Below are 15,813 nucleotides of genomic sequence, written 5' to 3'. Positions count from 1 at the left end.
GCTCACGGGCTGAGGAATCGGCTGACTCCAGGTGGTTTCCCAGTACGCCTGGCGAAGCATGGGGCTTTTTCCCGCCACCTCTTACAGCACCCTGGCAAGCGCCGGGCCCTTCCCCCACCCCTCACCCAGTGTTTAAACCTTTGCCTCCCCGGGAGCGCCACAGAGAACACAAGCCAGCAGAGGACACAGTGTTCCCCATTGTCCAGAAATGGGTTTTATTCTCAGCCAGGAGACAGCAAGACTGGTAGCGGTCAGAGAACCACGCAGCTGCCAGTACAGCACCCCCACGCTCGAGGTGGGGAAGGAGGGGACGGGGGCAGAGGGGCTGGCTGTCCGCAGGCCAGGCGTTGACAGGGCGGCTCATCAGAGGTGGCACGCTTTGGAGGGGATGCCAGGATGACAGTGCTCCCTTGCAGTCAGGCCACAAGACTCCTCAAGGGCAGCGTGGTGATTGATCCCAACACTAGAGGCGAGGCTGTGTGTGTGTGTGTGTGTGTGTGTGTGTGTGTGTGTGTGTTTGTACACGAGTATTTATAGATATTTGTAGAACGGGGCAGGAGCAACACCACAGAGGGGCACAAGTTTCACCAACATCGCGCCTGGATGTGTCAGCTCACCACTACAACAGACTAAGTCACAGATGAAGGGGGTGGCTTTGGGGCTGGGTAGCCACTGTCAAGTCACAGAATAGCCGTCCAGGCAGGCTTGGGAAGGGAGGTCTCCGAGGACTGGGAGGGATCTGGCTAGAGGTCGAAGGGGGGCCTGGGGCTCTCAGGACGGGATGGACTTGCCTGACCCGATCGGCTGGCAGTTGGCGAGAAAGCAAAGAGAGAAGGAGAGAAAGAGGGGAGGGGGGAGAGCTGGTAAGGCAAGGGCCTTCGAGCCCGGCGGTGGGGGGAGGGCGGGCGGGGCAGAAGACACGGGGAAGGGTGTGGGCCAGCTTCTGGAATAGAGGAGAGAGACGAGAAAGGGAAGGTGGAAGGAGCGGGAGATGGGCGGGGGGGCCAGAGCTCCACGGGGCTCTGGAGTAAAGGCTGGGACAGCGCCCCCCGCCACACACACTGGTCTCTCACACACCACCAGGCAGTGCACCCACAGCTCCAGACACGTGCTCGGCCCCCTCTGGCTTCCCTCTTCTCTGGCCCTCCTGTCTTTGAACCCACTGGCCTAGGGCCACCCCTAGCCCTGGGGAAACATGGGGCCATGAGCCCCATGTGACAGCCACCAGGCCTGATGGAGAAAGACAAGACAAAGAACACTGTTTGAACCAGGAGGGCAAAGCTACAAAGACTGGCTGGAGGGAGCGCTCGAGGCCCCTCTGGGTGGGCAGAAAGCCCAGGAGTCCTCTGACGGGACCCTGGGGAGGGAGGAAGGGCAGGTGGCGGGATGCCAGCGGCCACAGGCTTATAAGTCTAAGAGGGGAGCCTCAGGTGGCCGGGGGACTGCAGGTCGCGTAGGTGAGGCTGGGCCCTTCCTGCTGGGGAAAAGCAGAAGAGCAAGAGTCAGCGCGGGTGCATTGGCAGGTGGGTTCGCTGGGCGTTTGGGGGCCCAGCTGGGGCGGAACTCAGAGAAGCTGACTTGCCCAGGTCGGCAGACACTGTCACTCCTTGGCTGAAAAGTGTCGGTCACCCCTAAGAGCATCAGGCCCAGGTCCATGAGCCTGGGGACTGGCTACAGTGCTTCACCAGGGGGCGAGGACGTTGCCTTCTGTCGTGCACTAGCCTATGTGACAACACCATCGAGGCAGGGGAAGGGGCTCGGTGGCCTGCTTGGCCTGTGAGGTGTCCCTTGGGCTGACGGTGTGGATGGGGCACTCAGACTTTCTGAAATCATCCAACAACCAGAGCCTTCACTCCAAATCGCTGCTCGATTGCTGGCGCGATAAAGGAGGTGGGACCTTGACCTCCGTTGCTTTATCGTGGGTTCGGTTTCCAGAGCTCCCGGGCTGGCAGCTAGCTGACTGTCCTGCCCCGGCAGCGCGGCTCAGATTGGGGAACGAGTGAGGTGCCAAGGCCTCTGGCTGCCTGAGTCCAGCCCTACACACAACCCTCACCAAGCTCCCTGCCCCTGACACCAAGAACCACGAGCTCTCTGTTCTCTCTGATGGCTCCAGAGAGCAGCCAGGTCGGCCAGCTTGGGCGCGGAGCCTGTTCCAAGACCTCCCCAGGCTCCGCCACGGGGGCCTTGGGCAGTGGCACTGAGTCCCGAGGCTCGCTGAGAAAGGGAGGTGAGAGAGCCAGCTGGCAGCGAGGACAGAAAGAGGAAAGAATAAGTCTGGAGCTGCAGAAGGGCGAGGGAGGGGGGCCTGCCTCTGAGGTCCCAGGTGCGCCCTGCAATGTGGAGCTGGTGCGGCAGGGGGCAGACACACCGTTCATGCAGCAGGCGGAGAGGCCTGTACCTACCGTGGCTGACGCTCCTCAGGGGTCACTGATAGTGATTCTGAAAGACAGCACGAAATCAACATGGCAGTTCACACGCTCAGACGGGGGCAGGCCTGGGGGTGGGGGACACGCACACGCACACGCCCGGGCGTGCACACACATGCGGTGAGGCCCCACGGCCCCGCATGCACACGCTGACACACATGCCCACGAACAGCACGCATACACCTCCCCCACCTCCCCCTGCCCGGCATCCTCACTGGCCGGCGCGTGCAGCATGGACCTGGGGCATGCAGCCGCTTGGCACACTGAAGCACACGCGGGGGCTGGGTCACAACACAGAAGCTTGCCTGCACACAGGAGGCATTTGCACCAGCTCCCTGCACACTCGTGCCTGGCGTGCTCAGAGGGCCACCTGCATTGCTCCAGAAGGGACAGGTCTTGCTTTCTTAGGGTTCAGCTGTCACGTCTCCACCCAAGAGCCTTCCCTGGCTCCCTATTGCCCACAGCATTGAGTCCCAATAAGTCAAGGGGACTTTTGTGGAGTCTGAAGGTTCTCAAACCTGCCTCCACAAGGACAACTTTTTTTTTTTTTTTTTTTTTCTGGCCACACCTGCAGCACAGGGCAATTCCTGGGCCAGGGACTGAACCTGCACCACAGCTGTAACCAGAGCCACAGCAGTGTTAGCGCCAGCTCCTTAACCTGCTGAGCCACTAGGGAACTCCAGGGCAACCTTTCCTTATTCTTCCTCCTTTTATCTGCACTCTGCTCAGGCCAGTGGCTCTCAAGGCACCCTGCACCAAACTTTTGCCCACCTGCCGTTCCTTACCTCAACGCCCTCCCTCCTCCTCACCACCGGAGCCTTCTCTCCATCAGCTCCTGGCTCTCACTACCTTGAAGCTGCCCAGACTGCTCTCGCCCCTGAAGCCATGACTTGGCAAAGGTTTTCCATGTGTCAGTCAGACGAGAGTTAGAACAGGTACCAAACCTTACAGTTCTCATGACAAACCTCAGCACAGGCCCGGGCATGTCAAATACCCTTGAGAATCTGAACGCACGTCGGAAGTTAGCAAAGAGCGCCTGTAACCACAGGTGCAGTTAATGCAGCATCCTTATAGCCAAGATCTCCCTTGATCCCCACACCAACCCTGGGAGAAAGGCAGAATGTTAAATACCATTTGGGAGAAGGAAAACGGAGGCCCTCGAAGGGAAAATGACTTGTCTAAAGGCCCACTGCAGCGCAGGGCTGCCTGCTTTACCCCGTCTGCCCTGGTCATCGGGTCACCACAGAGCAGGTCCCATCTCTGCTTCATTTTAGGTTCCTGGAGGCTAGAACCCACGGCCCTACCCTCCAGCCATCTGGAAACATAAACCAATGCTATGGGTCTGATGTGTTCTTCCTCACAGGGCACATGGCCAGTAGAAACAGGGCAGACTGAGTGAGCCATCAGAGTGGGCTTCCTTGAAAGAGGCTCATGAATCAAGAAGGCAAGGCCAAGGGATGACGTAGAATCCTTTTCTCTGGAAAATCTCTGGGAATGGGGCAGCCTTCATCGGCTCCTGCCTCCCCCCGCCCCCGCACCACGTTGGTCCAGGCCAGGGGCAGGGGGAAGGGAGAAAGCCATCTGGCTGCCCCGTGGCTCCCGGACCCTTGCCCTAGCTGTTCCATGTCCTATCCCATGTCTGGGTGCCATTCGTACACTCTCACACCCATGTGCACGCCCACACACACATCACACACCGTACTGGTCACACAGTCACAGCCTGGCCTCTGTTCCTGTGGGCCAGAGGCCAGACATCCCCCTGGCACAGGTCCAAAGAGTCAGGACTGGGAAGTGGGGGCATCCGGGTAGCCCTGAGTGTAAGTCTATAAATCCGGAGAGGATGGCAGTCAGATCCTCAGACCTGAGGGCTCACTGGGGGCTGGGAGAGAGAAGTAGAGGACAGAATAGGATAGATGGAATGGAGAACGGCGGAGAGCAGCTAGGAAGGGAAAGGGGAAGGGATGCAATGTGTGGGAGACAGTGAAAAAGGATGGAAGCGCCATGCAAGTGCTGGAGAGACGGGGGCAGGTGGGAGGAGCCCCACGGCCCCCTCCCCAGAAACGACCACCTGCGGGACTCAGCACTCCCTGGGGAGCAGGCTCCGCCAGCCCTCTGCCACACTTCCTCGTGGCTCTGGCACCCACAGTCCGAGTGACTTGGATGGAGAGGGCCAGGTCTGGCGACCAGCGCCGGAGCTCCAGAATCCGGCCCCACCTCCCTCCCGGCCACGCCCGCCCGGCGGTCTTTGCCGCCGCTTTCAGCCCTACTCACCTGGGGACCCCGGGCGGGGCGCGGTTGGGGCGCGAGGGCACCTGGGGGGGAGGACCGAAGGGGTCAGGGGAAGCCCCCGGCCTGGAGGGCACGGGGGGTGCCCCCCCGAGGGCGGACCCAGCAGGCGGAGGCCCAGGAGCAGGGCCCCGCGACCCGGGCCGGGCTGGGGCACGGCGGGGGCTCGGCGCTGCGGCGTGGGGCTGGACGTGGGTGACCTGCGGGCGACGGGGAGCAAAGGACAAGGAGGGGAGAGAGAGATTGAGCCTCTCTGCCCACCCAGAGGGCCCGCCCCCAGCCCGGTGCCGGCCACGCCCATGCGCACAAGCCCCGCCCCGATGCGCCCTAGGGTTTTCGGCCGAGTTAAAGCCCGGCCCCAGACGCTCCACCCCGCCCCGCAGCCAGCGCTCCACGGCAAGCCCCGCCCCGCAAAAGCCCCGCCCCTCTCTAAGCTCCGCCCCTCGCTCCAGGTGGGAGCCGCCCCGGTGACGCGGGCGCGCCACTGCCCGGTCCCGGCCCTCCTCCCGCGGGCCCCGGGCTGGGGGGCTTTGGGGCCGTGGGGGCCGGCCCTGGTACCTGCGTCCGGCCGGTATGCTTTGCACCTGCAGCCAGGAGTCGTCCACGGGCGGGGGCATGGGCGTGCTGACAGTGGTCGTGTTGATGTCGCCGATGATGCTAAGCGCCTCCTTCAGTGCGTGGTACATGCGCAGCATCTCGTCTCGCCGCTGCGCCTGCTCGGCGGACTCCTCCATCAGTGTGTTCTGGTCCCCGCACGAGTAGAGGTTGGCCAGAAGCTCCGAGAAGATGAATTCCTTGGTCTGAGGGCAGGCAAAGAGAGGAGAGGGTTTGGATTTGAGGCCTGTACCAATTTGCCCGCCCCGCCGGCCCCGACTAGGACTTGGAGCTCGGGAATGGGGCTCAGCCACTGCCTAAACTCAAGAGATCTCCCTCGCTTCCCTTGCTCTTTTTCTCAGATGGTCCAGAGAAGAAGAGTGAACTGTTTAAGGTCATAGATCTGAGCGGAAACTCAGGGCCTATCATGCAACCAGGACAACGGGCCACACAGCTTGTTTCGGCCTCAGTTTCCTCAGTGTAAAAGAAGGCAGTTACACCGTTTCCAAGGACTTGTATGCTCCACTGGACCTCAGTAAGGAAGAGGACAGTTTAAAATCTCCTGAGCCCTTGAATAACAGGTGTCAATGTGTGCCTGAACTGGGTGCAATGCAAGCTTCTGCATGTAGGGGGTGGGTTAATGTTCTTAAAATCTCCAGATGTTACCTGCCCCTGGCTCTGGAACATTTATGGAGAGATCCTGGGGTTTTTTTTAATACCATAGGCCTGTTTCATTTATTCGTTATTTAATGACATGCCGAGCACCTCCTACATGCCAGGTGGTGTGTTGTCATGCACTTTCCTTTTTTTGGCCTTGCTCTGGTACGCAGAAGTTCCTGGGCCAGGGATCGAACTGGCACCACAGCAGTGACAACGCCAGATCTGTAACTGTTAGGCCATCAGGGAACTCATTGAATCCTCAACTCTTCTATTATCCATATTTTACGTATAAGAAAACAGAGGCTCAGAGAGGGTAGGTGGTTTACTTAAAGTCACCCAGCGAACTTGCGGCAAAGCCAGGATTCCAACAGGGTTCTCATTTCCCTCCGGCCGTGTATTTTCACTAAGCCACAGGTGGAAGTGATTCTGTGGGGGTGTGTATTTCAACACATGGTGTGGGAGCTCTTAAAAGATGCAGATTCCTAGCCCCTTCTGGAAAACAGTGAAGCACGTTTGGGTATGTGAATCTACAAAGTAATATACGAAGCTCACGTTATATTTCTACTCGACAGCTCTGGTGTGGACCTGCGCCTCCCTCCCCAAACTCTGTCCCACCCAGGCCAACCTGGCCACCTGCTTCCTCGGTCCCCCAAAGGGCCCCTTCCCCCGCGTGCGTGGTGATGCACTCACATTGTTGATCATGAGGTGCATGATGGTCTTAGGCATGAGGTCCCGGACGGTCTTGTTGACAATGGCCATGTACGAGTCCACGAGGTTCCGGATGGTCTCCACCTGCCGCTCCAGCTGGGGGTCCATGGAGTGCATGAAGCTGTCCGAGCCATTCTCCTCCGTCTCACTGGCCTGCCATTGAGAACAGAGGGCATTAGGGTGTCTGGACCCTCCAGGCCAGGTTCCAGGCATCCCGGGGTCCCAGCTCCTTTAAGGGAGCCTGGAACACTGAAGCACAGGAGAAGCAACTGGCCTGTATACAAAGATGCCAGCTCCCCCATAGCTCTGGGCTCTGCCCACCCCAGAGTCTCTCAGGACCCCAGACTCTCGATCAGCCTTATCTTGGCAGTGACTCTAGCGCCTAGAATTTGCCTTCTTCCCAGTCCATAAACCAGGCAAGGACATCTCCAAGGTCCCTTCCTAAGTCGAAAGATCTGGCCAGATTTGGCTCTAGGCTGGAGATGCCTGGCAGAAGGTGAGGGACGGGCACACTCACTTTCTCTTTGTCCTGGGAGGCCCACACCAAAGCCATGGAGGTCACCACACCAGCATTGTCCCCACCGCCGCCACCACCATCGAGCACAGTCGAAGCAGACGCAGAGAGGAAAAACAAGGAGAGGTGGAGTGAACCCAGGGCCCTGCTCCCCAGCCCAAGGGCAACGCTAGACCTTGTCCCGTGATAGTGGGGAGAAAAGTGAAGGCAGTCGCAGGAAACTACCATCATACAAAAAGGATGCAAAATGCCATCTGAGGCAGAGGAAGCGTATGTAAACTGCGCTGGAGAAGGATGGGAGGAAGGAAGGCTTAACTCCAATCCCACCCCAGGGCAGGTAGGGGGAGAATCCCTCTTTCTTTTTCTTTCCTTTTTTTTTAGGCCCACACCTGCAGCCTATGGAAGTTCCCAGGCTAGTGGTCGAATTGGAGCTGCAGCTGCCGGCCTACACCCCAGCCACAGCCATGCCAGATCTGAGCTGCATCTGCGACCTACACTGAAGCTTGCAGCAAGGCTCCTCAACCCACTGAGCGAGGCCAGGGATGGAACCAGTATCCTCGCGGACACTGGGTCAGGTTCTTAATCCGCTGAGCCACAACAGGAACTCCCCCAGCTATTTCTGAGCCCAAGAACAGCTCAAGAATATGGCATGATTGGCATCCCTGAGGATGGACCCCAGGGACCCCATGTTAAGCAGCGTGCCCCCTCTCCCCTGTCACTCACCCCAACACGCTCGGGGTACACGCCAGCCCTCAGGAAGGAGGCCTTCCAGCTATCCACTTCCTCCTGTGTCTCACAGGCCAGTTCCAGCTGCCGATAATCCTTGTAGACATTCCTGCAATGGGGCGGGTGGGGAGGAGAGACAGGGCAAAGGCCACTCACCCTGGTGGTTAAGGGCATGCGTGGACTGGGGTCATGATGCCCTGGGGGCCAGTCCTGATTTTCTCATTTCCCAGCTGGGTGACACTGGGCAAGTCCCTTCCTCTCTCTAAGCCTCAGTTTTCTCATCTGGAAGATGGGTTAGTAACGACAATTCCTGCCTCCTAGGCTTCTTGTGAGGCTTCAGCAGAAGGAGTGGTAAAATACTCTATTAGAAAGGGTCTGAGGAGTTCCCATTGTGGCTCAGTGGTTAACGAACCCAACTAGTATCCATGAGGACATGGGGTCGATCCCTGGCCTTGCTCAGTGGGTTAAGGATCTGGCGTTGCCTTGAGCTGTGGTGGAGGTCACAGATGCGGCTTGGATCCCAAGTTGCTGTGGCTGTGGCTATGGCCAGCAGCTGGAGCTCCCATTCGACCCCTAGCCTGGGAACCTCCATATGCTGCAGGTGCGGCCCTAAAAAGACAAAAGACAAAAAAGAACATTAAAAAAAAAGAAAGAGAGGGACCGAGCCCTTATAAAAGGGGCACCCATGGCAGTGCAACCTCTGGCTTAGATCTCAGCGCCCTGGCTTTCCCCTGATGGCAGGGGAGGTGACTCTGATGGCAGCTGTATTGAACCTCATCTCTGAGTAGGAGAAAGTCCACTAGAGAATTGGGGGTGAGAGGCCTGGTACTGGAGCCGGTCCCACTGGACACTGAACAACATGAGAAGGGGGCCAGCATCTTAGGCAGGGCAAGTACTAAACCGGTGACTGCAGAAGGACAGGAGGGAGGTGGGGAGAAAGAGGAGGGAGGGAGGGAAGGAGGGAGGGAGAAGGGAAGAGGGGGGGAGGGAGAAAAAGAGGAGAGAGGGAGGGAGGGAAGGAGGGAGGGAGACAGGAAGAGGGGGAGGGAGCACAGGCCTGCGATGCAGACATGAAGCCTGCAACAGAGTAGGAGCTCAACAAACATGTGTTGAATAAGGACTGGCTGGGGGGGCCTGCGCCAGGTCCCTCTCCCTTCTGGATCTGGGGACCCTCTCTACTCCCCCAGCCCCCAAGGAGGCAGGCAGGCACCTCTGCTCCGTGTTGAAGAGGGCAAAGATGTGTTTGCTGGACATGAAGCCCTTCTCCACGTCCCGCAGCTTCAGGTTGTCCACGGAGAGCATGTATTTCTTCTCTTTCTCCTGGAGGAGAGGCAGGAGTGGTGGGTGAGGCTGGCCCTGTTCTCTGCCACGCCTCACCCCCTAAGGATGCTCCATGCTGGGGGGGGGGCTGGGCGGTGGACCCCCAGAGTGGCCCTGGGACTGTGGACACCCCAAGGCACGGCACAGCCCCCTTTCACGGCACAGGCTCTCCCTGATGCAAACTTGGCTTCGGAGCCCTGGGCCTGGGGGGGCGCCTCGGCTCCGCATGGCTCCCCACGGCATTCAGGCCCTTCCCACTACCTCTGCAATCATGCAGAGCCCAAGAGCCCAGGGTGGCCTGGCTGAGCTTGGCTGCCACGTCCCAGCCTAATCAAGCCCTGGAGGGGAGCCAGGCCAGCCCCAGCCAGGGACCCCAGCCTCTCTCACCCTGGGCCTGGCCAATAGGGCCTGCTTTGGATAAGCCTCTGACTTCATTTCCTGACTGGGGAGACAGCGAAGGGGGGCCACCAGCCATCAAAGGGCTGGCTCAGCCCACTCCCCACAGCCGCCCATGTGTTAGCAATCAGGCACACAGCGCAAGCCTGGAGATGGTGAGTCTGTGTGTGCAATGTGTGTGGCTGTGTGTCTGTGCCTGAGCACGTGTCCTCTCACCATTATGCACGCCCATGTGTCCCTGGGTGTGTGCAAGTGTGCCTGAGGAGGTGGCGGGCTGGCTGTGTGTGCGTGTGAGCATGGTGGTATGTGTGCATACTTCTGTAGGTGTAGGTGGTGGTTGTAAATGTCTGTGTTTTGCACGAAGGTGCCTGTGGGACATGTGCTGTGTGTGCACATATTTACATGCATATCGTTTGCATAATGGGCTGAATCAGTTTGGTTTGTCTGTATGGTCTGGGAGGAGTTACGTGCATCTGTGGATGGGCGTGTGGGTGCCAGGCCCACGTGACATGTGTGCTCCCCTGGTATGGGCTGACATGCCTCTGTGGGCTGCTCTGTCCAAGAGGGGATTCTCAGGCATCTTTGGGAGGTACCCCAGGCTGGGGCTATGGGAGGAGGGGAGGGGTTTCTGCTGCCTGTACCCCCCTAGCCCACCCAGTGCCTGGGGGTGGTGTGTGAGGGCGTCTGTGTGGGGCTTGGGGGACTCGGGGCTTGGGCATGGGTCTCGCCCTGATCCCCGTCCTGGCGTTATCCTGCCCACCTCCCTCTGCCCCCCACATTCGCCTGGCCCGTCCAGCCACATAAAGCCCTCTTTATGCCAGGCGGGTGGCCGGGAGCCCCAGAGGGTGGCTGGGGGAGGAGAGGAGGAAGTTGCACACCCGGCCAGGGAACATCTGGAAGCATTCGAGGGAGGCCCCGCCGCCACCCGCCCAGCGCTCTGGGGTTGGACACTAGGTAGGAGCAGCCTCCTCCTTCCTGCAGGCCGGCCCCCTCCCCAGGCCCCTCCTCCCCAGCCACAGCTCCCGCTCACCCCTGCCACGTCAAAGGAGGCAGAAGGGGAGTCGGAGCAGAGAGGGGACCCCGGGCTGGCTGGGCTGGGCTGGGGGCCTTGCATCTCCAAGACATGGGGCCGAAGCTCTCCTCCGACGGACAGACAGACCCGGCTGCCTGGATGGATCAGAGGACACCTCCACTCCGTCTACCCAGTGTTTAGACTATCTGTTCAGGACTCCCAAATTGTACAGTAGTCTGCACATTGGTTAGGCTGGGCTGGGTTAGACCCTCGGCGCCACCGCTGGAGAGCCGGATGGACCCCTACCCGCCATCCCAGGACCGGAGCCTGGAGCTGGGGCAGGGGGCTGGTGGGGGGGCACAGGGTTGGCTGGGGGAGGCACAGAGGCATGGGTGGCTGGGAGGGTGGGTGGCGGCGGAAGATGGGGAGCAGGGAGGGCTGGGATGTGGGCGGCTGCCTGTCTGCCCAGAGGGCCACCCAAGTCCCCAAGTCCAGAAGGCTCGGGACTGGATGGAGAAGGGAGACAGGTCCCTGTCCCCCCAGCCTGGACCACCTCCATGACCCCAGCTGTTTTAACCCCAAAAATCTACCCCCATCCCCCCGACACACACACACACACACAAAACCTCGCCTCAGCCCCAACACCCCCACAACCCAGAAACGTACATTCCCACATGCGAACTTTAAATCCCACACCCATGTCCTAAGCACACACACATCACACGTGCATGCACACACACGCACATACAGACACACACACCCACTCACAGTGGAACACTGGCCCTCTCCCATCTGTATGTACCGAACACAGACAATACATATTCTCGAACAGTACACACGCATACCCTCCCTCCACCAGCCCACTCGTCACATGTATACACCGACACTTACACACCAAGCACGGGCACGCACACCCGAGGTCCCACGTCAGGCACACACGGTCTGCCTCCAAACACACATGCAGACCTCATGAACCGAACCCGCCCAGATGCTTATCCCCCGAATGTGCTCCTACGAAACACCCACACATCATGGCCACAAGCCTCACATAGACCCCCAGCTCCCAGCACGGATGGCCCACCCCACTCCCCCAACACACACACACACACTGCAACGTCAGCTCCCCATGGGACTCAACTCAAATGTACACACAAGGCTCAAAAACGACCCCTTACAAATACAAGAAAGGGGCCCCTCTCAGCTATTCCCACCCCCAGTGTAGCCAGTCGCTGGCCCTCAGCCCAGGTCACACTGTCCCCCGGCCCCAGCTAAGGAAGCTCAACACAGGGGCACCAGGAGTTGTGGGGCCAGCCGTGGGCATCCCCAGTCATGGGCACATTTAGGGAGCCTCCCCGAGCAGGAGCCGCCCCCCAGACCCGTGTGCCCCGCCATCTCACACTCCATCCCTTCCCGGGGCCCCTGTGCTCTGGGAGAGGCCAGGGCTGGGGTAATGAGGTCCAGATGGCTTGGCGCCCCCGCCAGTGACGACGAAGGGCCCCGCCCGAGGTGGGGAGGGGGGCCCGGCCTGGGGCCACTTGGGGGGGGGCAGGGATCAAGGAGGGGGCTTGGAGACCAAAATCACAGGCCACCACCCCACGCTCCGCACCCCCGCTGAGCGCACCCTCTGGGCTCCCCGGCTGAACAGCCCCCACAGGGAAAAGAGGGTCCCTCCCCCACCCCTTGGCCAGCTGGACTTCATTACCACACCCCCCAGCCCCCGCCACCCCAGCCCTCCCTGCTCTCTCTGGTCACCTCTGGAATCCAGATGTGGAAGCCAAATAGACTCATTCTTAAAGGAGACCAGCAGCAGAGGAGGGAGGTGGCAGGGGTTCTCCGTGCCCTGGGGGGCGTGGGCAGGGAGGGCTTGGCGTGGTGCCTCTGTGGGACCCCGTCACTCCTGGCCCCTCGGGCTGGAGGCACCCTGGGTGTCTCCCTCCCACTGTCAAGGTCTGGGGCACTGGGGTGCAGGGGTTAACAGGGTGTCTGGCAGCTGGACTCGTGTGTGTCATGGGCCTGTGGGGGCCACGGAGGAGGAGGCACGCCCTGGAGCAGGAAAACAGGAAGGTTGTAGGGCTGGTGGGGTCACGGGGGGCTGGCGGGCCCAGCACCCCTGTATACTTCCTCCAGGGCGCTCCGCCCCAAGCTCCCCTGGTCCTGCCAAAGCCATCTTCTCCATCCGGCCTGGATGAGTTCCCAGGAGGGCCTGCCACCTCCACCCACAGGTCTTTGATGGGACTTTCGCTACCCCAGTTGTGTGGTCCGCTCCAAGTCCCAGCCTGTGTAGGGTCCGGGCCTGACTCTGGCCATCAGCCAACCCTGTCCCCCCCCCCCCCCGATGACCAGTGGCCTGTTACTCACCTCGTCATCTTTGTACCAGGACAGATTCTCGGCGGTCAGCACAAACCAATACTCCTTGGAGCCCCCCTTCATGATGCCAATATTGTTGATAGTCAGCCAGCCCTTCCGGATGACCTGGGGGGTGAGGGGGCAGGAGGTCAGAGGGCAGAGGCCGGGATCCCCCTTGGAGGATGGTAGGCAAAGAGGGATCCCTCAAAAGCCCAGCCCTCCCCCAGCCCTTGGAGGTCTGGCTGAGTCAGGGAGGGTGGGGACCAGACCTGCCCTGGCTTGAACCACAAGTGAACAGAGTGGAAGATGGGGGAAGGCAGAGGTCAGCTCAGGATAAAGAGGCTTCTGCGTGTCAGAGCCACCCGAGTAGGGGACTGGTGGCCTTGGAAGGGGATGAGCTCCCCGCTGCTAAAAAGTGTGCAAGCGGAGTTTTCGGTGGCCGACTGGGCAAGACAACTCTGAGCATCTTTTCAACTTAAGAGTCAATTTATTCGAAGCCGTCTTTCTGACCTCAGGGCCTTTGCACAGGCTGCTGTTGACTCTGCCTGGAAAGCATGTCCTCCTGTTCGCCCTGCAAGTCTTACTCATGGTCTGGGTGTGGACTCAGAAGTCACGTTTTCAGGCAGGTTCTCCCTGGGCCCCAGCATAAGCCAGGACCCCTATTATAATCTTTTATCACTCTCTTAAGTCTTCTTCTATGGCGGTGGCTGGAACTTGGAATTTCTGTGTGTATGTGAAGCTACCTGTTGATATCAGCCTGTCTTGCTCTCCGTCACTGATGTATATTCCCAGCCTTTGACTGTGTGCTCCGAGGACAGCAAGTAAGTGGTCATTGAATATTTGTGGCATGCATACAGGAAGGCTGTGATAGCAGGGGTCTAAGAGTCTTTGCCTCCAGGCCCCGGGGGGGTGTGACAGAGTGTGCAGACAGGGAGTGGGGGTGGGGGGCTGAGCACAAACTGCCCAGATCCCCCTTCCCCCGGGAAAGCCCACAGCAAGGGGCAAGGGTCTCCTTTCACGTCAGGGAGCAATTCTCCTTGGGACTGTCCTAAGTTGCCTGACACAGACCAGGGCCTGTCAATTCTTTTTTTTTTTTTTTTTTTTCATTTTGCCTTTTCTAGGGCTGCTTCCAGCGGCATATGGAGGTTCCCAGGCTAGTGGTTGAATCGGTTGAATCGGAGCTGTAGCTACCACCTACCCCAGAGCCACAGCAATGCGGGATCTGAGCGGTGTCTGCAACCTACACCACAGCTCACAGCAACGCCAGATCCTTAACCCACTGGGCAAGGCCAGGGATCGAATCCACAACCTCATGGTTCCTAGTCGTATTCGTTAACCACTGTGCCACGACCAGAACTCCGGGCCTGTCAATTCTACTCCAAGGGGCAGGACCACTGACTAGACCCTGCTGGTGGGCCAGACCAAGGGCACCAGGGAGCTGCTTCTGCCCCCCTCCCTCAGCCCTGGCTTCCCTGGCATCTCTCCTAAGCATCCAGAAAAGACCAAGGGGCTGGCAAGAAAGCCCTCTAGGGTCAAGCCTGCTGCTGAGGCTCTCAGAGCCCCGCCTGGAGCCCCCCTTAACCCTCTCTGGCTTCCCCGAGAACCCTGGGGAGAACTCACATCGCACAGTGGATCAGAGCTAGTGGCCGTGGACAGGGACATGGTAGCCAGGTGCCCCATGAGCCTTCTCTCATTCTGTCCCCATCTTGTCATTGCCTTTTTTTTCTTTTTTCTTTCTTTTTTTTTTTTTTTTTTTGCTTTTGCTTTTTAGCGCTGCACCTGCAGCATATGGAAGTTTCCAGGCTGTGGGTTGAATCGGAGCTATAGTTGCCGGCCTGCACCACAGCCACAGCCATGTGAGATTGGAGCTGCATCTGCAACCTACACCACAGCTCACGGCAATGCCAGATCCTTAACCCTCTGAGCGAGGCCAGGGATTGAACCCGTACCCTCAAGGATACTAGTCAGACTTGTTACCGCTGAGCCACAATGGGAACTCCTCATCATTGTCTTTGGAATTGAGTCTGCATGCCACAGCCCGGTCCTCCATCTCCTTGATCTGAAAGACCTCTCCACCTCCCTCCTGCCCTGATGGGCAGCCTTTGTCTTCGCTCAGCCACCCCCAGCGCTGCCCTCATCCTGCTCGTTCAAAACCCCCTCCCAGAGCCTGGCACCAGGGACTTCCCATTCCTCCAACTCCCGCCCTGCCTGCAGCCCAGGTCTCCGAGGGGCAGGGCCAGGGTCTCACTCCTGCCCAGGAGCCAGCACAGGGTAGGCACCAGTGAGTGTTTGCTGAACCGAATTGTCCTGGGATGGTGCCTTCATGAACTCTTTCATTCTACTGAGCACTTACTGTGTGCCAGGCACGGCGCCGGGGGCTAAGGATTTACTGGTGCACAAGACAGACCCAGCCCCTCCCCTCATAGGGGTCAAGAGGGAAGTGATACGATGTCAGTGATGACACAAACACCTGCATTATCACAAAAACTGTGGCCTCTGGAAAAGCTCAGACTCTATGCTGGTGGTACCACTGGGGTCGAGAAGTGATGTTTGAGTAGAGATCTGAAGGACAGAGCAGGCGAGGAGGCACTCTGTTGTCATTTCTTTATTTCTCTCTCTCTCTCTTTTATTTATTTATTTTTTTCCTTTTTAGGGATGAACCTGCGCCATATGGAAGTTCCCAGGCTAGGGGCTGGCTGCAGCTGCTGGCCTACACCACAGCGGCAACACTGGATCCGAGCTGCATCTGCAACCTACACTGCAGCTTGTGCCAATGCTGGATCCTTAACCCAGTGAGTGAGATCAGGGATGGAACCCCCATCCTC

The 15,813-nt window shown here is 59.3% G+C and overlaps 1 protein-coding gene and 1 non-coding gene across 13 annotated transcripts in view; one reads left to right on the top strand and one right to left on the bottom strand.

The window, feature by feature from the left end:
• Window positions 185–15,813, bottom strand: part of DNM1 (dynamin 1) — a 49,189-nt gene continuing 33,560 nt past the window's right edge. For 2 of the 12 annotated variants that reach the window (XM_021069568.1, XM_021069560.1), the window contains exons 15-22: window positions 13,001–13,114; window positions 9,125–9,234; window positions 7,912–8,023; window positions 7,192–7,203; window positions 6,657–6,827; window positions 5,297–5,512; window positions 4,698–4,912; window positions 185–804 (exon numbers count right to left, since the gene is read on the bottom strand). In XM_021069568.1, coding sequence (XP_020925227.1) covers window positions 744–804; window positions 4,698–4,912; window positions 5,297–5,512; window positions 6,657–6,827; window positions 7,192–7,203; window positions 7,912–8,023; window positions 9,125–9,234; window positions 13,001–13,114 — 1,011 coding nt within the window. In that variant the 3' untranslated portion in view covers window positions 185–743. Of the gene's footprint in view, window positions 1,478–2,402; window positions 2,440–4,697; window positions 4,913–5,270; window positions 5,513–6,656; window positions 6,828–7,191; window positions 7,204–7,911; window positions 8,024–9,124; window positions 9,235–13,000; window positions 13,115–15,813 lie in introns of all 12 variants that reach the window. The other 10 variants (XM_021069522.1, XM_021069512.1, XM_005660471.3 and 7 more) reach the window with 9 other exon arrangements.
• MIR199B (microRNA 199b) lies at window positions 10,825–10,898 on the top strand. The gene has a single exon (NR_035370.1). It is a non-coding gene; the product is annotated as a microRNA 199b (primary transcript).

The sequence above is a fragment of the Sus scrofa genome, chromosome 1, assembly GCF_000003025.6.
Source record: "Sus scrofa isolate TJ Tabasco breed Duroc chromosome 1, Sscrofa11.1, whole genome shotgun sequence".
NCBI lineage: Eukaryota > Metazoa > Chordata > Mammalia > Artiodactyla > Suidae > Sus > Sus scrofa.
Note: the sequence above shows the minus strand (reverse complement) of the source record. Positions and strands in the feature narration are given on the sequence as shown.